Source organism: Canis aureus, chromosome 9, assembly GCF_053574225.1.
Source record: "Canis aureus isolate CA01 chromosome 9, VMU_Caureus_v.1.0, whole genome shotgun sequence".
Classification (NCBI taxonomy): Eukaryota; Metazoa; Chordata; class Mammalia; order Carnivora; family Canidae; genus Canis; species Canis aureus.
In genome coordinates, this window is record NC_135619.1 from 25722213 (window position 1) to 25745083 (window position 22871).

General features: G+C 36.7%; 2 protein-coding genes across 14 annotated transcripts in view; one reads left to right on the forward strand and one right to left on the reverse strand.

Annotated features, from left to right (window-relative positions):
* Nucleotides 1-18601, reverse strand: part of KLHL28 (kelch like family member 28) — a 33587-nt gene extending 14986 nt beyond the window's left edge. The window contains exons 1-4 of one of the 8 annotated variants that reach the window (XM_077909170.1): nucleotides 18366-18601; nucleotides 15737-15898; nucleotides 12320-12454; nucleotides 1773-2671 (exon numbers count right to left, since the gene is read on the reverse strand). In XM_077909170.1, coding sequence (XP_077765296.1) covers nucleotides 1773-2671; nucleotides 12320-12400 — 980 coding nt within the window. In that variant the 5' untranslated portion in view covers nucleotides 12401-12454; nucleotides 15737-15898; nucleotides 18366-18601. Of the gene's footprint in view, nucleotides 1-1772; nucleotides 2672-3123; nucleotides 3224-12319; nucleotides 12455-15736; nucleotides 15899-16669; nucleotides 16818-17659; nucleotides 17791-18365 lie in introns of those variants that run through there. The other 7 variants (XM_077909171.1, XM_077909173.1, XM_077909169.1 and 4 more) reach the window with 7 other exon arrangements.
* Nucleotides 18602-18737: 136 nt separating this feature from the next.
* The window catches only part of TOGARAM1 (TOG array regulator of axonemal microtubules 1), a 77840-nt gene continuing 73706 nt past the window's right edge, over nucleotides 18738-22871 (forward strand). For 2 of the 6 annotated variants that reach the window (XM_077909161.1, XM_077909165.1), the window contains exon 1: nucleotides 18738-20989. In XM_077909161.1, the coding sequence (XP_077765287.1) occupies nucleotides 18947-20989 (2043 nt within the window). In that variant the 5' untranslated portion in view covers nucleotides 18738-18946. The remainder of the gene's footprint in view (nucleotides 20990-22871) is intronic. The other 4 variants (XM_077909162.1, XM_077909163.1, XM_077909164.1 and 1 more) reach the window with 3 other exon arrangements.

Below are 22871 nucleotides of genomic sequence, written 5' to 3' on the forward strand. Positions count from 1 at the left end.
TTAACTTCTCCACAATATCTTCCCTAACCCCCCCAAATGGGATAAATGCCTTTCCTTCATACTTTCATGGTATTATCTTTATCATTGCATTAACATTACATATTATAATTATCTACTTAAATATCTGTCTCCTTAGGTAAATTATAAACATGTTAAAGATCAATTATCCAGCATGGTATCTGATGAACGCATATGTTTAACATTTTTTGTAGAATTAAATAGACTTTTTTACACTGATTCCAATTTTTCCATAGTTGTAAATAATACTGCAATAAATGGCTCTGTCCAAAGACATTAAACTTTTTTTTTCTGGGGTCCTAGTGGCTCAGGCAGTTAAGCATCTGACTCGATCTCAGCTCAGATCTTGATCTCAGTTATGAGCTCAAGACTCACGTTGGGCTCCACACTGGGCATAGAACCTACTTTAAAAAAAGGTTTCTTTCTTTAAAAAAAAAAAAAAGATATATGATAAAAAATTATTGGTTATAAACATATGAACAGTTCTTATAACTTTTTAATAATTTATGTATATCATCTTTAATACTTGAGAGACCAAGAGGCAACTGGTGAAGAATTTTTAGCATGTAAATTCACGTTTGGAATTTTTTGTCATGACATTTTACTAATATTTTTTACTTTATACCAATAATTAATGCCCTTAAAAATAAGAGTCAACAATTTTTGTAGTGACCATAACTAATATTCTACCTATAGTCCAATCTCAATGATACTAACTTTAGACTTTGCAGTTAATTTAATTTAGACAATTAAAAATCAACTGAGACTTTCTAAAAGATACAGATATATCAGTTGACACTGCTAAGACATCAATAGTTTCCTACCATTGGAGGGAGAAAAATCTACTAAATTTTTGGAAATGGCCAGAAAGAAATCACAATTTAAATAAACTTATCAAACATGAATGTTTTCACAGAGCATTCCCATTCAAGAATAAAGGAAAGGTAACATCCAGCTTTATTTTCAATGTATGAAAGTTACCTGTATAGTGCTCCAAATCAGGGACTGGCAAACTATGACTAAGGGTCAAATTCAGCCCACCAGGGACTTTTGTAAATAAAGTTTTGTTGGAACCCAGTCATCTCATTTGTTTATGTATTGTCTATGGCTGCTCTCACACTACAATGCAGAGCTGAGTAGATGTAAGAGACCATATGGCCACCAAGTCTAAAATATTTACTTTATAGAAAAAGTCCAACAGTTCCTACTGTAGATTATTAGAAAAGAAAGCACTCTTTACTAATGTAATTAAAAATATTTACACTGAAGAAAATAAATTTGTAGGTCCATGATTTTTATTCAGTATCCTACTTTTTCTTATTTCTTTCATGATTCCGTTCCTTGATGATATTCAAACTCATTCTTGTCCCCAGGCTGCCCTCATCAAAGATTCCTAGCTCTCCTTCTTACTAGCATCTTCTGTTATAGTTAGCAATAATAAATCTCTGCTGACCTGGTCAAATAATAATGTAAGCAGTTTCACAAATTAAAAGAAAAAAAAAGACATAAAATAGAAAAGTAACCAAAATTCATGAAGTTTGTGCATGGGGGGTGGGGGGAGGTTGTTAATAACAGAGAGTACTGAAAGGAATCAATGACAATGTGATTAAAACAATTAGATTATGTGATTCAGAAAGAACAGAAAGAAGCAAATAAATAGCAAAATCAAACTATTTAAAAAATAGAGAAAATTAGCACACTTAAAAAATATAAAATCTTTTAGCATAAATCCTTTAAGAAAGCCTTCGATTTACCTATCCAAACAGGCAAATAGTCCAGATTTTCCTCCTACTGCACAAAGTACTTTGGGGGCACAGCGAGGTCGTGTCATCAGGACCGTCTGATGAGAGAGTCTATGTTCAGGCATAAAGTGGTACTTTAGGGCTTCATTCAAAAGATGTTTACAAGTGCGATCATCACGAATAAGATGATTTGCTTCATATAGTCTAGTGAGAAACTTAACACTCAGCAATGGTAATCTCACACTGTTAAGTAGCTGCGCTAAGTATTTCTGACGTTCTTGTACGTCATACTTGATCCAAGACTCAAGCGCATAAAAAACAGTCTCTTCAGTAGCTACATTCAAACAGTCATTGGAAACAATTTCGTCCAAATCAGCATGTGTAAGCTCAAAAAACTCTTCAGTCTGGCACACAGCTTCAAAATTCTGGCATATGTATTTAGTAGCTGCCAAATAAAGGTCATGACAACCATATGTCTCTGCAAAACGAGAAATTCCAATACAATTACCAGGATCAAGCTGGCTTTCAAGAAACGCGCAACATTCTTTCAAGACAAGCTTTATCTGGAGCAGGTTTGCTGCTGGAAGGAGAGATTCAACTGTGTCCTGTGAAATAAAAACAGTCCCTGTATAGGCATACTCTACAATGGCCTGGAGAGCAGTTTCATCGATGCACTGAAACTCAACCTCACTGTTCTCTTTTTCAGAAAGGTTTCCAGTAAACATAGCTTTGAAATATGGGCTGATGCTGGCAAGTACCACTTTGTGAGCATGGATTTTAACATCACCGACTCGAAGAACGATGTCACAGAGTTCGTGATGTTGACGAAGAAGATTCAAGCCCTGCAGAAGCTGTTCAGAATGTAAGTGGGTTAAGTTAGCAAGCATGTAGGTCGGGGATGTGTGGTCCATCTGCAGAAAAACAAAAAGCATGAACAATTATTTCAAAATAATCTTGCCAGTATGATTCTTTTTTCAAACAGCACAAAATAAACGAAGTTTGTTATTTATTGGCCTGTTTGTTGGTTTTCAAATACTTTATGCTAAATACTAGACAGGGCTTTTAGCAATTATATAATTCAATTCCTATATTATAGATACTAAGAAATAGAGGCCCAAAGATTATGCGGAATGCCCTAAACCACAAAAGTCTCTTGACAATGGACTTTTGGACTGCGACTCTGCCAAGAACATGTAAAGTTCTACACAACTTTAAGTGCCGTGAATACAGCACTTAAGTGTCATTTTATTAAGTTGCCTCTTCCCATATCCTCAGTTCCACTAATTCTCACCCTTTCTACAATACTCTTTCACTCCAATAAAGTTTATGTAATTATTATAGCTCTATGCAAATATTTTCTTACCATAAGCCAGATTTTTGTCTATAACCTTTCTCCTCGTATCTTCTTTTCATTCAATTCAAATTCTCAAAAGGCTGGGTCAAAATTAACTTCATGGGTAACCCTGTAAACATTTAAGTACTCAACTCCTTTACATGCAATTAATTATATGTGCTGCTTTGTATAACATAAACAACTCTTCCACTGTCTGAGACTCTCAACTCTCAATTCTCATTTGTCTGATTTAACAAATCAGACTGAAAAGTTCAGAATAAACAGGAAAGGTGAATGGATACAGGAAGTAAGAGAAGGGATTGAAAACGGAGCTATATCTAATGATACAAGAAAAGGGAATACAAAGGTAAACTGATTAGAAAGGAAAAAATAAAACTGTCTTTGTTGGCAGGAGACATGACTGTGTAGAAAATCTGAAACAATCAACAGAAACATCCCTGGAACTAATAAGCAATTACAGTAAGGTAGCAAGATACGAAGTTAATATACAAAAGTCAATCACTTTCCTATATACCAGCAATGAACAAGTGAAATTTGAAATTAAAAATCTATTACCATTGACATTAACACCTAAGAAAATGAAACAGTTACAAATCTAACAAAATGTACACAAGACTATATGAGAGAAACTATAAAATTCTATTGAAAGAAATCAAAGAACTAAATAAATGAAGAGATTCCATGTTCATGGATAGGAAGACTCAATATTATCAAGATGTCAGTTCTTCCTGACTTGGAACTATATAATTCAGCACAATCTGAATAAAAATTTCAGCAAGTTGGGGATCCCTGGGTGGCTCAGCTGTTTAGCATCTGCCTTTGGCCCAGGGTGTGATCCTTGAGTCCTGGGATCGAGTCCTGCATTACGCTCCCTGCATGGAGCCTGCTTCTCCTTCTGTCTGTGCCCCTGCCTCTCTCTGTCTCTCATGAATAAATAAATAAATCTTTAAAAAAAATTTTTTTTCAGCAAGTTATTTTATGGCTATGGTAAACTGATTCTAAAGTTGATACAGGGAGGTAAAAGATGCATATTGCTAATTCAATATTGAAAAAAAGAACAAAGTTGAAGAACTAACATTACCTAATTTTAAGAATTCTTATAAGCTATAGTAATCAAGACAAGGTAGCACTACTGAAAGAATAAATAGACTAATGAAACAGAATAGGGAGCCCAGATATAGAACCACATAAATAGAGGCATCTGGGTGGCTCAGTGGTTGGGCGTCTGCCTTCAGTTCAGGGAGTGATCCTAGGGTCCTGGGATGGAGTCCTGCATTGGGCTCCCCACAGGGAGCCTGCTTCTCCCTCTCCTTCTGTTGCTCCTGTTTGTGCTCTCGTGTGCACACACACTCTCTCTCAAATAACCAAAATCTTAAAAAAAAAATCACATAGTCATCTGATCTTTATCAAAGCAGAAAGGAAAATACAATGGAGAAAAGATTGTCTCTCCAACAAAAAAATGTTAGAACTGAATATTCACATGTTAAAAAATAAATCTAGACACAGAACTTACATCCTTTAAGAAAAATTAACCCAAATGTATCATAAACCTAAATGTAAAATACAAACCTATAGAACACCTGGAAGATAACATAGGAGAAGAATCTAGATAACCATGGGTATGACCATGATTTTTTAGATATGACACCAAGGTTCCATCCATTAAAGAAATAATTGATAATCTGGGTGTCACTAAAATAAAAAAACTTCTGCTCTGAAAAAGACAATGTCAAGAGAACAAGAAGACAAAACATACATTGGGAGAAAATATTTTCAAAAGACATATCTGATAAAGAACTGCTATTCAATGGATACAGAAGATGTATATATATGTGCATACACACACACACACACACAGTGTGATATTACTCAGCCATCAAAAAAATGAAATCTTGCCATCTGCAACAATGTGGATGTAACTTATACTAAGCGAAATAAGTCAGTCAGAGAAAGACATATGATTCCACTTATATGTGGAATTAAAGAAACAAAACAGATGAACATGGGGAAGGGAAGAAAAAATAAAATTAGATGTAAGTAGAGAGGGAGGCAAACCATAAGAGACACTGAACTCTACTAGGAAACAGAGTTGCTGGAGGGAAACTGGTTGGGGGGAAGGGGTAACTGGCTGATGGGCATTAAGGAGGGCACTTGATATAATGAGTAGTGGGTATTACATGTGACTGATGAATCATTAAATTCTACCCCTGAAACCAATAATATAGTATATGTTAACTACATTAAATTTAAATATTTTTTAAAAAAGAACTATTATTCAAAAACAGAACTCTTAAAATTCAACAATTTAAAAATAAACCTAATTCAAAAATAACCTTATCAGACATCTCATCAGACAAGATACACAGATGGCAAGAAAGCATACGAAAAGATGTTCAAGATCATATGTTATTAGAGAACTGCATATTAAAATAAGAATGAAATATTACTTCACACTTATTAGAATGGTCAAAATCTACAACACTGAGGACACCAAATCCTGGAGAGAATATGTGGCAATAGAACTCTCATTATAGCTTGTAGGAATGCAAAATGGTACAGCTACTTTAGAAGACACTTTGATGGTTTCTTATAAAACTAAATGCTTCATATCAAGCAAGCCATGAAAAAACATGGAGAAAACTTTTCTTTTTTTTTTTTAAAGATTTATTTATTTATTCATAGAGACAGAGACAGAGAGAGAAAAAGAGAGAGAGGCGCAGAGACATAGGCAGAGGGGGAAGCAGGCTCCTCACAGGGAGCCCAACGTGAGACTCAATCCTGGATCCTGGGATCACACCCTGAGCTGAGGCAGACGCTCAACCACTGAGCCACCCAGGCATCCCAAACATGGAGAAACTTCAATGAATATTGCCAAGCGAAAGAAGCCAAACTGAAAAGGCTACATGCTGCATGATTCCAATTATATGACATTCTGGAAAAGGCAAAACTGTGGAGACAATAAAAAGATCAATGGTTACTAGGGGTTAGAGGAAAGGGAGGAATGAACAGGTGAAGCACATAGTGAAATTACTCTGTATGATATTGTAATGGTAGATACGTGTCATTATACATTTGTCCAAATCCATGAATGTGCAACACCAAGAGTGACCCTAAGGTAAATTATGGACTTTGGGTGATAATGATGTGTCAACGTAGGTAGGTAATACAATGTACCACTCCAGTGGAGAGGTTGGTAATGGAGGAAAGTATGCATGTGTTCGGGCAAGGTATCTATGGGAAATCTCTGTACCTTCCTTTTGATTTTGCTGTGAACCTAAAACTGCTCTAAAAAAAAAATAGTCTTTAAAAAAAAAAAAAAAAAGACACCTAGCTACTTTATAAGCTCACATCTCTCCCAGACTAAAAAATGTTGCAAAATATTTAAAAAGAATCTGCAAATGAACTCCCTGAATCACTGCCAGGGCCACAAGACTGGAGACTGTTTTCAAAAACAACACAGTAAACTCTACAAACATTCTGGTAAGGTTAATGTTAATTTCAGATAACATTTTAAAATAAATTATTAGGATGCCTGGATGGCTTGGTGATTGAGCATCTGCCTTTGGCTCAGAGTGTGATCCTGGGATGGAGTCCCATATCAGGTTCTCTGCGGGAAGCCTGCTTCTCCCTCTGCCTGTATCTCTGACTCTCTCTCTGTGTCTCTCGTGAATAAATAAATAAATCTTTAAAAAATAAAATAAATTATTAAAGGTTTGATTTGTGAATACTTAGAAGAGGATACAGTGACCTCTAAGACTAGGATGGATGAACTAATAATAACACATGTCACAGACTAATCTTGTTTCTTTTTTGATGTATTTAAAAGACTTGGAGATCAAGAAAATAAACTTGATGTTTGTAAAGAATTTTACAATGATTTTCATGATTTTGACAGTAAAACTAAAAAAATATAAACTAGTTCAGTTAGCTAAATTAGCAATACCAGAGCATACTACTTAATGGAATGAGGTCTCCTTGGAGGAAGGCTTCTAGAGTATGCTATAAAGCCAAAATCTTGGGCATGCCCTTCAGCTCTACAGATGACATGAAGCTTCCAAAGACAGGAAAATCATTGGTTAACAAATCAAGGGTTCAAAAAGACCTGATAACTAACAAGAAAAATTTAAAAGGGATAAATGTTAAGATTTCATAGTGGATTCCAAAACAACTACGTAAGTATAGCTTAAGAGAGAAAAGAGTCATCTGTAGGATGTGTTTAAAGGACTCAGGGATTTTTATTTCAGTATTATTTTAGTATACTAAGCTTATGTAGGTTTAAGTTGCAATAATAGAACTGTAACATGCAGAACTAAAGAAGATATTCTCACTTTGCTCTGCAAATGTCACACCACATCTGGAGTACAGATCTTGGGTACCAACCTTTACAAGGAAGCTAAACAAAGTATGACACATGATGAAAAGAAGAAATTTAAACATGTCTTATGGGTAATGGAACTGAGGATGTTGAGTCTGAAGAGAAGGAAATCTGATGGTTATCATGTGAAAAACCTAAAAGTTATCATCAACAACAACAATAATAATCATAGAACATAGGGCTGTTTTGAGAATTAAATACATTTATACATATAAAGTGCTTAGAATAGTGTTTATCACTAAGCAAGCTCTTGATAAATATTACTTTATTTACCAATAAGTTATTGTATTACTAGTGAATTTCTCAGGTTGTCAACTTAAGAGGTATTCTGCTTTCTATGTTGCACCATCTTTCACTACTAGGTAAGAAATCCACCCTGTACTACTGATATCCTGTGCCCCACAGAGTACCGCAGAATTGCTTCTTTTTCTTTTTTTTTTTTTTTTTTTTAAAGATTTTATTTATTTATTCATGAGAGAAACAGAGAGAGAGGCACAGACATAGGCAGAGGGAGAAGCAGGCTACTTGCAGGGAGCCTGATGCGGAACTTGATCCCAGCCCTGGGATCAAGACCTGAGCCAAAGGCAGATGCTCAGCCACTGAGCCACCCAGGGGCCTCGAGTTGTTGATTTTTAAAACAAGTTAATGAGTTACTGACTACATTCGTTTTCATGTAAATAGGGATCATACAGGGCAGCCCGGGTGGCTCAGTGGTTTAGTGCCACCTTTGGCCCAGGGCCTGATTCTGGAGACCCGGGATGGAGTCCCATGTCGGGCTCCCTGCATGGAGCCTGCTTCTCCCTCTGCCTGTGTCTCTGCCTCTCTCTCTCTCTCTCTCATGAACAAATAAATAAAATCTTAAAAAAAAAAAAATCATATAGTGACAGATCCTTATATAAAACTAATTTTTGTGTATTCAAGACTGACAAATTACCATTAACATATGATATGAAAGCATGATACAATACTGACTTATAAAAATACACACACATATATGTACGTGTTTGTGCATATGTATATATCACAAATATCCACATACGCAGAACTGTATGATTTGAGGAGACTGGGCCCAGGAATGAAGGTCCTAAGGTAATAACATTGTCTTTACTATTTACTAGCTATATGACCTTGGGACAGTGATCTTAAATTCTCAGTTTTCTCATCTGTAAAACACAGACAAAACAGTACACATAAGAACTCAATAACTGTTAGAGACTATTACTATTATTATTATCATCCTTAAAAAGGCTGAATTTTTGCCAGCATGTGACTTCCTTTCATGGCTAAAAAAGAAACAAAGCTTACTTACTATCAAGTGAACTAACATAACCAAAGCCTGACTAATTTGGCCAAAAAAGATACAACCCACTTTTAAATTTCAAGAGTTTAATTACAATGAAAAGAAGAGTAAGCCAAAGACTAAGCTTCCTGAGTCTTTGTCCCGCACACACCAAAAAGGACGACACCAAAACAAAAGGGGCTGGATGATGGCAACACAAGTTGTGAAGAACACAAACTAGACTGCAGGTAGGCACTATTATATTCTGCAGGTCTATTCTTTGGGGTAGGGGGACATGAAAGACCCACATATCATAATCAGGGAACTGAAAGGAAGTTGTCTCATGATAGACTCTCAGGGATTATTAAGAGTCAAGGGGAGATGGCTCTGTAGCATCTCCTTAAATGCCTCTCAACTTCCTGTGTTTCAGGAGAATCACAAGGTGTTCCAACACTCAGAATAAGCTGTGGCCCCAGGATCTAAGCTTTTGTCTATGTGGACATATACAAGGTTACACTGAAGGTCATGATGAAGCTGTTTTCCTACACTTATACCCTCTATAGTATTTCTCCTTTATTCTACTTTCTTAGTATCCCTTCAAATAATAAAAATGATCAAAGTTTTAAAAACCACTCAAAGAAAGGGTACCAATGAAGACATTGTAAAAGAACACCCATACATACTTCTGCACATCACTGTACAGGATACAAATAACATGATGTTCACTCCCTTTAAAAAATACTGAAAATAAAGTATAAGTAAATAAATAATACTTTTAATGGTTAACCAAAACAACTCAAACTAAAAACTTTAAAAAGGCAAGGTAAAAATAGGGAACTTAAAATGAATTACACCAGAGGTCTGTCATAACATCACTCTTAAAATTTTTAATTTGAACCCTTTCCTCTCTGTAGAAATCTGACTTAAGAGAAATTCACAAAACTTTAAATCTTTTTAGAAGCTTTAAAACAACAGTGCTTAAAATATGATCCTTGTACTGCCAGCATCAGCATTACCTGGGACCTGCTAGGGATGCAAATTCTTGAGCCCAACCACATATCTAAGAAACTAGAAACCACATAGGTATGAAGGGGCAGCAATATGGGTTTTAAGCCCTCCAGGCAAAGTGATATGCATGCTAATGTTTGAGAACCAGTTAAAATATTGCCAGCACAAGTGTAACTGCTAAAAACTTATTCTACGTCATACTATAACTTCTTCAAAATTATAAATTACAACAATGACTATATTTGGTTCTCAGCTATTTACCTCTAAATGGCTAACAATAACTCACAGAAGCATTAACTTCTAATTTTTAAAACTTCACCTTTGATGGTTTATATTGACCATTTCATCTCAATAACAACCCTGTACAGAAGGAAAAGCAAGTATCAAGGAAAACAGGAAAGAACAGTGAACAAAAGTTTGAATTTCAAAACCAGAGAGATCTGAGTTCAAGTCTACATTTGATACTTAATAGCTGTATACTTTGGGCAAATTACTTATTCTTGACTTGAACTATGTCATTTGTAAAATTTGTTGTGGATTAAATAAAATCTTTGGTTTAGAGAAACAGACCAATGGAGAAGAATTAAAATACAGAAAAAGAACATTTTAGCATATGCAAATTTAGCTTATGATAAAGGTACTATCTCAAATCAATGAGGAAAACAGGGCTTTTAAGTAATATGTAGAATAACTGAATAACCTTATAAAAACTATAAAAATTAGACCTCTTCCACAAATCTATCTACACCAGTACAAATTCCTAATGGACCAGAGGTATAAATGTAAAAAATGAAATCATACAACTATTACAATGAAATAGGGTGAATTCCTCTGTAACCAAGATTAGAAATAATTTCCTAACTACTATACAAAACCCAGAAGTAACAAGTGAAAAGACAGATCAACTTGATTACATTACAAAGCTTCAACTAGCTACAGTACTTTGACTAGCTAAGGAAATCATAAGCCAAAAAGAAATAGAGGAGATTGAGAAAAATATTTGCAACATATGTAAAAAATATATTAGAGTATAACATTTCTTTTTTAAAGATTTATTTATTTATTTGAGACACAGAGAGAGAGAAAGAGAAAAATGCACGCAGAGAAGAGGGGCAGAAGCAGATCCCCTGCTGAGCAGGTAACCCAATGTGTGTCTCAATCCTAGGACCCTGGGATCATGACCTGAGCTGAAGATAGACAATTAACCTGAGCCACCCAGGCACCTCTATTAATAACCTTTCTTTCTTTTCTTTCTTCCTTCCTTCCTTTCTTTCTTCCTTTCTTTTCTTTCTTCCTTCCTTCCTTCCTTTCTTTCTTTTCTTTCTTTTCTCTTTCTTTCTTTTTCTTTCTTTCTTTTCTTTTCTTTTCTTTCTTTTTCTCTTTCTTTCTCTCTCTCTTTTCTTTCTTTCCTTCCTTCCTTCCTTCCTTCTTTCTTTTCTCTCTTTCTCTCTTTCTTTCTTTCTTGATTTTATTTTTCATGAGAGACACACAGAGAGAGGCAGAGACATAGGCAGTGGGAGAAGCAGGCCCCCTGCAGGGAGCCTGACACAGGACTTGATCCCAGGACCCCAGCATCACAACTTGAGCCAAAGGCAGACCCTCAACCACTGAGCTACCTAGGCATCCCTATTTATAACATTTCTAAAATACTCTAGCCCTATAGTAAAAATAGGCTAAAGAAATGGAACAGTTGGTTTAAAAATGCAAATAGTTCATAACTATATGAAAAATCATTCAAATTCATCTATGATGAAATAGAGTAAAACAAGTTAATAATTCTTCCTTGGCAATATATACTCTGTTGGTATGACTGTGAGAAATAGGCACTCTCACACAATGCTGTGCAAATGTTTAATGATAAAAGACCTCTGGAGGTAAATTTGGAAAATCTAGCAAAATTACATTTGCATTTACTCTTTGACCCAGCAATCTGACTTCTAAGAATTTACCCAAAAAATACAAGGGCAAAAATATATAATGACAACTGCAAAGAGCTAGTAATTGTAAGTGTATTTATAAAAGCAAAATAGTAATTCTTTATGCTTATTTTCATGCTTGAGAGACTAAGATGTAACTGACCACAAATTTTAAAACAACTCTAACATCCACCAACAAAAGAATGGTTGAAAAAAACTATGATGACCGCATACAATGGAGTGGTATGCAGCTGTGGGAAAAGAATAAGGAATCTCTGTACGTACAGCTCTAGAGTGATCTCCCTGATCCAAGCAAGGATTAGAAATATGTGTATCGTACATCATCATTTATCTAAGGGGAGGTTACAAGTATACAGATTTACTTATCTTAAAGAACAAAGGCAATATTAAATATCCTTAAAAAAGTTATCTACAGGAGCGAGGGAGGGTACAGAGTAGAGGAGATATAGAAGCTAGACATTTCCGAATATATCCCACTTTATAGATTTGCCTGTGGAATCAGTAAAGTATTTTACGTAATTATAAAACAAAAGTCAAATCTTAAAAAACACAATCCATAAGAAACTTGAAAATAAAAGGAAGCAAAAGAATCCAATATTTATCTACCTTAGTGACCCAATTTTCAGTAATCACATTGTCGGTTGAAAGTGTTATTTGTATTCTGAAACTTTTATGTGTGCCTTGCATAATTACATGGCATTTCTAATATCATCATCCCTAGGGTCACTGTGATCTGTAATTCTCAGTAGGGGAGAAAAGAGATGAAGATATAAGACTAAGATATTAAATAATACAAACTTTGTACTCAGATTTTGAATAAAAAGTATAAGAACAAATCTATATACAGAAACATTAATTATATGTACTAATATATATTTTATGTATATAAGATACATATGAGATATACAAATGTATAAAATATATACATTATTTTAAGGAAAAAGTTAATTATTATTTCCTAGCTCTATTTACTGAAAAGAAACTGACCAACCCAGTAGCAAGGAGCATTCCTATCACCTAGATGTGGTCCCTAAATACCATTTCCCACCAAGGAATTAGAACTCCTTGTATAAATGGCTGATTCAAGGCCTGGGCAAGAAAATATCAAGGTAAATTGGAATCTTTACATAGTAGGTAGCAAAAAAGCTATCAATGACAACTAAGGTTATAAAAAACAGGAGAAACTGAATAGGCTATTATTAGTCAAAGATGGGACAAAGTTAATATCAATAACTGCAATTGACTAAAACATATCAGATATGCTTAAATCCATGAGTCCATAATTATAATACAATTATGACACTAATTTATCACCACTGGAGGACACTAAATAACAAAGAAAAAAAAAAAAAAGAAAGAAGCCTAGTATATAAAGGGAAAGAATCGAATATTTATCACATCTTTCTGATACTAACTGTACCACTGGGTTACTGAACACATGAGGGGAAGTTTCTTTCATAAAAGTACTCCAGTTAGTAAGTAAAGAAGGGATGACAGAGTGTCACCATTTCATAATCTTAATGAATAAATCTAAGTATTGATCAAAAGCAGTGATTATGAAGGGCTGCTAATATCACAAAAACTGAGACAACCAGACATCAGGACCTTCTGATAGAAGACCATAAAATTATCTATGGATATTCTTGAACTCCCCAACCCCTCCCCACACACACACCAAAATCAAACATACGGTCAAAAGTCTAGATCCAACTATTAATTTACAAGAAATACAGAGAACAGACAAAGCATGTTAAACTGTAACAGAAGGAAGCAATCAGCAAAAACATCCTGAGATAAACTTTTAGAATAACCTAGATGCTTCCACAAATAAACTGAAAGAAATTAAAAGAAAATGAATCTACAGATCAAAATAAACTTGTAAGACATATAAAACAAATACAACTTGGGAACTGTATAGGTGTGTGTGCATGCATGCAGACAGGTGCACATATACCCAGACACATACATTAAGGAGACAGCTAGAAATTTTTATGCTAACTGGAATACTGATTATATTAATTAATCACTGTTACCTTAGTTGCTGAAAAATGATAACTGTAGTTATGTTTTTAAGAGTTTTTATCTTGTACATACTAAAATATTTATAGAAAAAATATATTAGAGATTTGCTTAAAGTAATATGAAATGAGGGGTGCTTGGGTGGTTTAGTCAGTTAAGCATCCAAGTCTTGATTTTGGCTCAGGACATGATCTCAGGGTTTGAGATCTAGCCCCATGTTAGGCTCCATGGTCAGTGAGGAGTCTGCTTGAGATTCTCTCTTTCCCTCACTCATGTGTGCACGAACCCTCTCTCTAAATAAATATTAAAAAAAATAATATGGGATGAGTAACTGGAGATGTAGATGATGTCATGAGCTGCTAACTGCTGAGGCTGGGTGTACATGAGGGCTTATGGTAGTATTCTATTTTTGCATGTTTTTGAAATTTTGCACAGAAGAAAAAGAATGTATGTATAGGGCGCTAAACGTGCCCTAAGACTTAGAGATGAAGAATCTGAAGTTCAGAAAGTTTAAATGAATTCATAAAGATTACACAAGTAGTAAGAGACACTACTAGGACTATAATAATGTTTCCTTAATCTTAGAACAATATTCTCTATACATTATGTTAAAAAAATTTCAATACTGAACAATGTAGGCCTGCTCAAAATATTTAGTGAACCAATTTACAATTGTTGCCACTCTTGAGAAAATTAAATTGTTCTATAAAGAGCTACTGGAAGACCTTTGACTTAAAATGTGCCTGTTACCGTTCTAAGCTTTTTACATGTATTAACTACTGTCATTCTCAGAATAACAGCATGAGATAAATACTGTTGTTACTATTCCTATTTTACACAAGTAATCTGAGGCACAGAGAAATTAGGCTCAGGCAAGATTTAAATCTGAGCATGCGGTCTCCAGGGTTCTTCATGACTATATTATAAAGTCTCACTTATAAACTCATAATTTCTTAACGTTATTAAATTTTTAACTTAAACAAGAATCTGAAAAAGTGCAGGACAGAAACTTAAAAAGGATAGATCACATACAAATACACACATATATAAAATATACACACATACTATGTAGATTAGATACAAAAGTACAGCAGGGTTTTAAAATGAAATATAGAGGGATCTATGGATCATTCCCTTCTGTTATTTATATAATGGCAGCATTCTTGTTACATAATTATACACAATACAAAGACAACGTAAGATAAAATCAAACTTTCCATAGTCTATAGCAGCTTCATAATTTTAGGTTCTGAAACAAAGCTAATGAAGGTCAAGCTATGAGTTTGGTAGCTACTTAATTGACACCTAAGCTACAAAACAGTGGTACTGAAGTCAGTTGGGAGGCAATTATCTGCTACGACGAGAGCAAATAAATGGTGATGAGAAATAAGAATTGTTAAAAAAAAATCCAAACACACATATACTTTGCTGTAAAAAGCGTGATTTATGAAAAATGAGAATATTTTATCAGATCAGTTCTTTTCTTACATTGTTTCCCCACAGCTAAACTCTCCTTATAGAAGAATTCAAATAATGATGGCAACTATTTTATTAGTGACCCTATGAACAAGTTGGCATATTTTCTTGTTCTCTAAGATTGACTTTCATTACGTCTGGAAAAACAAAAGTAAAATTAGAAGCCTGCTCTAATATAAATCATTATATAATGAAGTCAGAAATAATACAAAAGAAAGTCCTTAAAGCCTCTTCTACATCCAGCAAAAGCTGTAAGTTACATAATTAATCTGTGCACTGAAAAACCAGTTGCAATGAAAGTGAAATCGTATAACTTATATAGATTAGTACCAGAAATGCAATGAAAATTGGATTTTTGTTTAAAATTATAGTTTTGACTCAGTCAGAAATGCACAATGGCTTTGAAACAAACCTAAATAAATGAAAATGTTATCTCTGATACACCATAACATGTGCCACAGCACAAACACAGATTTAACTTCAAAAAATTGTGAAAATGAAATGAGTCAATATTCATTAGGTACTTACCACCCTGTATGACACACAGCAAACAATCAATAAATGGTAGTCTTATCACAATCTGTTAATAACACTTTCCTTTGCATAGCATTTCTTCATAGTAACTTCTCAAACATACAAAACTCTTAAGAGTTTACAGAATTCACACTGATTTCCAATATTCCTGGATGTCTGTAAAATTTGAGTAAAAAGATGGAAAAAACTATTGTGGTTTATTCAACCGATAGCTTATCTCTCTAACTGTTGAAATAAAAGATGCTGTTAAGGCAACTGTGTTTACTTGCTTAAATCCAGCTCAAAAATTAATATATCACAAATATTCCTATAATCCATTAATTTAACTAAACTTTAAATAAAATATAGATATTTTAATTTGTTTTACCTAAAATCGGTATCTTCAATGTATTACAGCCTTTCAACTTTCAAAGGTATACTATTAAACACATAGGGTATTGTACTATTTTTAAATTTGATTTTAAATTTCTTATCCTATCTCTATTTATGGCTAAATATAAAAGGTTTTTCTAGTCAATGCACAATTCCTACAATTCCCTGGATTCCTGGAATTCATGAATAAGATTTTTAAAAAATGTGCTTTGTAAAATAAATAAAATATACATTAATGAATGAGATTTATCTTCCACAAAATAATCTTAAAAGATAATTAGTAAGATACACGATGCTGATAAGGTCTCACTTCCTGAATACCCACCATGGAGGCTAATCCATCTAACAAGTCTTTATCAAAGTAATTAAATGTAATAGATACAAAATAAATTGCAATCTATAACATAGTGATCTACAGAGTCCTGAGAAAAGGGGTCAAAATGAAGACTCATTTTCCTTTGTTCTAAGAGAAAGGACATCATAACTGGTTGGTTTAAGGATCCACAACCCTTGAAAAGTATTCTCTGGAGAAAAGGAGTAATTCTAAGCTTCTACCATTAACTACGATGATGACATATCATTCAAGACTTTTCAAGTTCCTTTTCTTTGATTTCATGATTACCACACAACTGCCACTTCCCAAGTTCTTCAATACAGGAAAGAGTGCCCAGGATTTTTCAACCTGAAAATTCTGATTGTTGGAAAGGGTTATCTTTTATTCCAACATAAACTGGCATTCTAATATGTACATTCTAATGTGTACATCATTCTCTTATTTAGTTTAGTTTGAACTGGGTTCCTGAAGGCTGAGCATATATGAGTAAAGTATAGATAGGAGCTGCTTACACTGGAAATATGAGAACCAGACGGACATTCCTTCTTACCGCTACTGCTACAATCTCTTGTTTTCAATCCCCAGCCCTTACCTTGTCCCTAACATTTAAAAAAAAAAAAAAAGAAAGAAAGAAAAGGACAAAAAGGCACGGGGCTGGGGGTGGGGTTTGATCTACTGAAATATACTTAAACCAAATTAGGCAGATTCATTTATTTATTTTTTTTTATTTTTCATTTATTTATTTTTTTAGGCAGATTCATTTAAACACCAAAATGATTAAAGTCAAAATAACCGAAAACCGAAACCAAAACATAAGGATGTTTACACAAACCTCATTTACATTTACTCTATTCCCAAAAGACAAAAAAAGAAACCTATGATATTCAAATTTTGCTTTAAGACAAAAAAAAAAAAAACAGAAATGTTTGAACTTGCATTATCTAGCAACATTATAAAGTGGTTTGGCATATGTAATTCAATTATCCTAAGACTTCGCTTGTATTTAAACTGCATAAATTTGAGACTTCAAATGATATCTCAGCCTTTTCTCAGGGGGTAATTCTAAAGTAATTTACTGTGTTATCCCTTCTAAAAAAAAAAAAAAAAAAAAAACTCTTCCACACTCCAAAGAATTCAGCCTCATACCACACACTCCTGCTCTTCAATTGTGTCCGCTTAAGTTTCATTTACAAAAAGGAGAGAACGCTCACCAATTCACACATCGCCTAAAACAATGAAATGGCTATTATTAGCCCTAAATCTACCGAGCGGACTTCTCCTAGGACCATGATGCCAAGAACTTCAACCGCAACTGAAATTGTCTTTGCAATCTCGGTTTCCAGGAGACTGAGAGGCTGCAGAGACGCGCAAGGATCCTGCAGGGAGGTTGGGGTGGCAGAGGACGCAGGAGGAGGGAAGGAGTAAGTCTCAGAGAGGAACTGCATTAGGAGACTTTGAGAACGTTTAAGGGAGAGGTGATGAGATACTGGGGGGGGGGGGGGGGAGAACAGATTACGTTTTCAAAGAAAATTTTGAGTGGTAAAAGTAAGGAAAGATGTAAGAAAATCATTAACCTTCCACGACCGGAGGGTAAGGAGGGCGGGGGGGCGCAAGAGGGTGCAAGGGCCCTAAAGACCAGAATTTGAAGAAAAAAAAAAAAAGTACGGGAGCTATGAGCTTGGCCCTAGTCCGAATTTCCTGTCAGGGTACGGGAACCGCAGGAGAAAAGAATCGCACTTAACTCAGGGTTGTAGAAAGCAACGCATTTACAAGGGTAACAAGCCGTGCACAAGAAGATGTCGCCTCTCTCCCTTCTTGCTCCCGTCATTTCTCTACCTTTTACTGCAGCACCAGCGTCACGCCGGCAAAACTCTACCAAAAAGCCTACACCGCAAGAAGACAGCAAATGGAAAATACCTGAGTCCCAGGAATCACGCCGGCAAAGACAGGAGGAGGAGTCGTGGACCACCGAAGTCGGGGCAGGATCCTCACTTCTCTCCAGTCAAACCCCAATTCTTTCGGGTGGGGCGGGGATCTTCCGCTTGGAGCGGAAACGTCACTTCCGCTTCATGCCTTCACCCTTCTCGGCCTGCTCCGCTCTAGATACGTCTGCTACTTTCGTAACGTTCTCACTTCCTTTTCCAGGAGACCGCTGTCTAGTCGTAACACCTGATGTGGACTACATGACCCAGCATTCATCACGGCAGGTTGATTTCCGGGTCAAGAGTTCCGCGCTGGCTATATCACCATGGAAGCCATCGGTTTGGTCACGTGGTGGCCCTGGTTACGCCCGGTGGCTGCTGTGGGGTCTGGGGCTCAGGCAGGGGCCATTTTGCCGAAGGCAGCCTCCCAGACTCGGGGGTGGCTTGGCAGCTAACTGAAGCTCTTTCTTTTCCTCCTCTGCAGCTTGGGGCTTGGAGAGGAACTGGAAGGCTGGGCTCCACCGAGCCCTTCAGAGATGATGGTTTCCTCTAGTCTCTGCCACCTGACGACCCTCCATGGCGGTTGTGCCCTCTGCGCCCCTCCTGCTGCCGCAACTTCCAGCCCTCTGTGCGTATCGCCTCCAGAGCTGCAGTCGTTCTTCCGCCCCAGAGACTGATGATAGTCGAGGTGGGGGCGCCATGAGAGGCGAGAAAAACTATTGCCGTGGAGCTGCCGGAGACCACGCTTCCTGCCCGCCGACACCTTCGCCTCTGGCCTCGACCTTCTTAATGCCCGCGGAGGCGATCACAAGTAGTTGGTCTGGGTCTGGAGGTGGTTTGTCTGCGGGAGACGAAGAGGAGACTCGGCTTCTCCAACTCCTCCGGACCGCGCCAGATCCTTCCGAGGCCTTCCAGGCTTTGCAGGCTGCTTTGCCGCGGCGGGGCGGTCGACTCGGCTTTCCCCGACGGAAGGAAGCGTTGTATCGGGCCCTGGGCCGAGTGCTTTTGGAAGGAGGTAGTGATGAGAAGCGACTCTGCTTGCAACTCCTCTTGGACGTTCTCCGGGGTCAGGGGGAGGCAGGCCAGCTGGAAGAGGCCTTTAGCTTAGCACTTCTGCCTCAACTAGTTGTCTCCTTACGGGAAGAGAAGCCAGCCCTACGGAAAGATGCGCTGCAGATCCTCCATATATGTCTGAAACGTAGTTCTGGACAGGTGCTGAGAACACTTATACAACAAGGACTAGAAAGTACGGATGCCCGGCTTCGAGCTGCCACAGCACTGCTGTTCCCGATCTTGCTTACTCCTGAGGATTTGTTGCTCAGTCTAGATCTTACCGAGGTAATAATAGCCCTAGCCAGAAAGCTTGGAGAACAGGAGATAGAAGAAGAATCTGAGACTGCTTTCTCTGCACTGCAGCAAATTGGAGAACGACTTGGCCAAGAGAGATTTCAGTCCTACATCTCTCGCCTGCCATCTGCCCTGAGGAGACACTACAATCGCCGCCTAGAGTCCCAGTTTGGAAGTCAGGTTCCTTATTATTTGGAACTGGAAGCCTCTGGATTTCCTGAAGATCCTGTCCCCGGTGCAGTGACTCTTTCTAACAGCAATCTTAAATTTGGGATTATTCCTCAAGAGCTGCATTCAAGACTGTTAGATCAGGAAGACTATAAGAACCGGACTCAGGCCGTTGAGGAATTAAAACAGGTGATGGGAAGATTTAACCCTAGCTCCACCCCTCATTCCAGTCTTGTCGGTTTCATTAGCTTGCTGTATAATTTGTTAGATGATTCCAACTTTAAAGTGGTTCATGGCACACTCCAGGTCCTGCATTTACTGGTTATTCGCCTTGGAGAGCAGGTACAACAGTTCTTAGGACCAGTTATAGCAGCTTCTGTCAAAGTGCTGGCAGACAACAAGTTGGTAATCAAACAAGAATACATGAAAATCTTCCTCAAGCTAATGAAGGAAGTAGGTCCTCAACAGGTGCTTTGTTTACTCCTGGAACATCTCAAACATAAGCATTCCAGAGTGAGAGAGGAGGTAGTGAACATTTGCATCTGCTCTCTACTGACCTATCCCAGCGAGGATTTTGACTTACCCAAACTGTCTTTTAGTCTTGCCCCAGCTCTTGTGGATAGCAAACGCAGGGTACGCCAAGCAGCTCTTGAAGCCTTTGCTGTGTTGGCATCGTCAATGGGCTCAGGTAAAACCAGCATCCTTTTCAAAGCTGTGGATACTGTTGAACTGCAGGATAATGGAGATGGAGTGATGAATGCTGTGCAGGCCAGACTGGCTAGGAAAACCCTCCCCAGGTTAACAGAACAGGGATTTGTGGAATATGCAATTCTTATGCCATCATCTGCCCAGGGTAGGTCAAGCCATCTGGCACATGGAGCAGATACAGACTGGCTTTTGGCTGGTAACAGAACTCAGAGTGCACACTGTCACTGTGGTGACAACACGCGGGACAACATGCAAATTTATGGATCTTACAGTCCAACTATCTGTACCCGAAGGGTATTAAGTGCAGGAAAAGGAAAAAATAAATTGCCATGGGAAAATGAGCAGCCTGGAGTCATGGGAGAAAATCAGACCTCCAATTCTAAGGATATAGAACAGGTATGCATCTTTTCTAATTGCCTTGAGTTGAGACTAGAAAGAATTTAAAATGAAAATAGGCCTCTAATGACTTAAGGGTGAGACTGTTTTAGGCTTATGTTTTGTTTTTAATTTGGTTTAAATGGTGCTGTAGATACCTATTCTAGTGTTACAAATCACGTAGGAACGTTTAATAGGCTTACTGCCTAATGGATTTCATTGAATTTGAGTAACAATATGATAGTAACAATGCCTGGATTTCAGTTTTGTCCTGTCAATTTGGTATATTGGTTATCTCATCCATGCAACAAAACAGTAAATGGTTAGTACATGTTAGATAGAGTTGAATTCTAGTAATAAAGATGAGGTTGGTTCCATGAAGTTTGGGGAAAAGGGCAGACTTGTAAACAGGCAGTTTCAAATTTGTTAAGTGCTAAAGTAGAAATATAAAGAATCCTGTGGGAATACTGAAAAGAGAAAAAATAATTTCACTAGGAAAGTTTAAAAGCCTTCCAAGAAGAGGTGACATGAGAACTGTTTTTTTTCCCCCAAAGTTATTTTTTTATTTTAAGATTTTATTTATTTATTCATGAGAGACACAGAGAGAGAGGCAAGGACACAGGCATAGGGAGAAGCAGGCTCCCTGTGGGGAGCCTGATGTGAGACTCGATCCCAAGACTCCGGTATCATAACTTGAGCCAAAAGCAGATGCTCAATCACTGAACCACCCATGCGTCCCTCTCCCCAAGTTTTTATTTGGAAAATTCCAAATCTTTAGAGAAAAGAATTGTACAAGGAATATCCATCTCCTTTTTCTATATATTACCAGATGTTTTCTTGCCCCATATATGCTTCATATTTGCTGAACTATTTGAAAGCAAGTGCAGATATCTTGATATTTCCTTCCTAAATATTCCACATGTAACTTCAAAGAATGGGATTTTCCTTTATCATATTATCATACCTCAGAAAATCAATAGTAGTTCAGTAATATCTAATATATAGTCTGTATTTAAGTTTCTCCAGTTGTCCCATAAAAAATGTTTTATAGTGTGTTATTTTTATCATCCAGGTTCCAATCAAGGTTCATGTGGTTAATATGTCTCTTATCTAGAACAATATGCCTATTTGTTTCTTTGTTTTCTTCACGACATTGATTTATTTAAAGAGTTAGGGGTAGTTTTGTAGAATTTTCTACATTTCTTAATTTATCTGATTGTTTCTTTATGATTACATTCAAGATAAACAATTTTAGCAAAAATATTACATGGAAGATGTGAACTTCACATGACATCACATCAGGAGACATATAATGTTGAGTTGTCCCGCTACTGGTGAGCTAAATTTTACCACTTGGTTAAGGTAGTGATAACCAGATCACTATTGTAAGGTTTATCTTCCTCTTTGTAATTAGCACATGATCTGTAGGATGATACTTTGAGACCCTATGAATAACCCAACAACCTTTCAGCCACTGTTGTTGGCGTCCAGTAATGATCCTTACCCGTATCATTTATTACATCAAGGGCTACAAAGAAAGGATAATTTTTTTATTCTTATATTCTATATTATCTGGCATTCTTTTTTTGTTCTATGTGTTAAGTATGTCAGTATTCCTTTTGATGCTAAAATGGGCTCAAAGTTGACCTGTGGCCAACTCTTATGTCCCTCGCTGTGACTCAGTCTTTGAACACTTTGGTTACTTAAACATACAGGATGCCCAGGCTTACCTTGTACGTTTCATGTGTTAGAGCTGGAATCAACCATTTTTTTCAAGAGCTCTAGAACTACTTTTTTAGTTAAAAGTAGAATTTAGGGGCCCTTTGTGTAGCTCAGATGGGTAAGCATCTGCTTCGGAGTCCTAGGATAGAGCCCCACAATGGGCTCCTGGCTCAACAGGGAG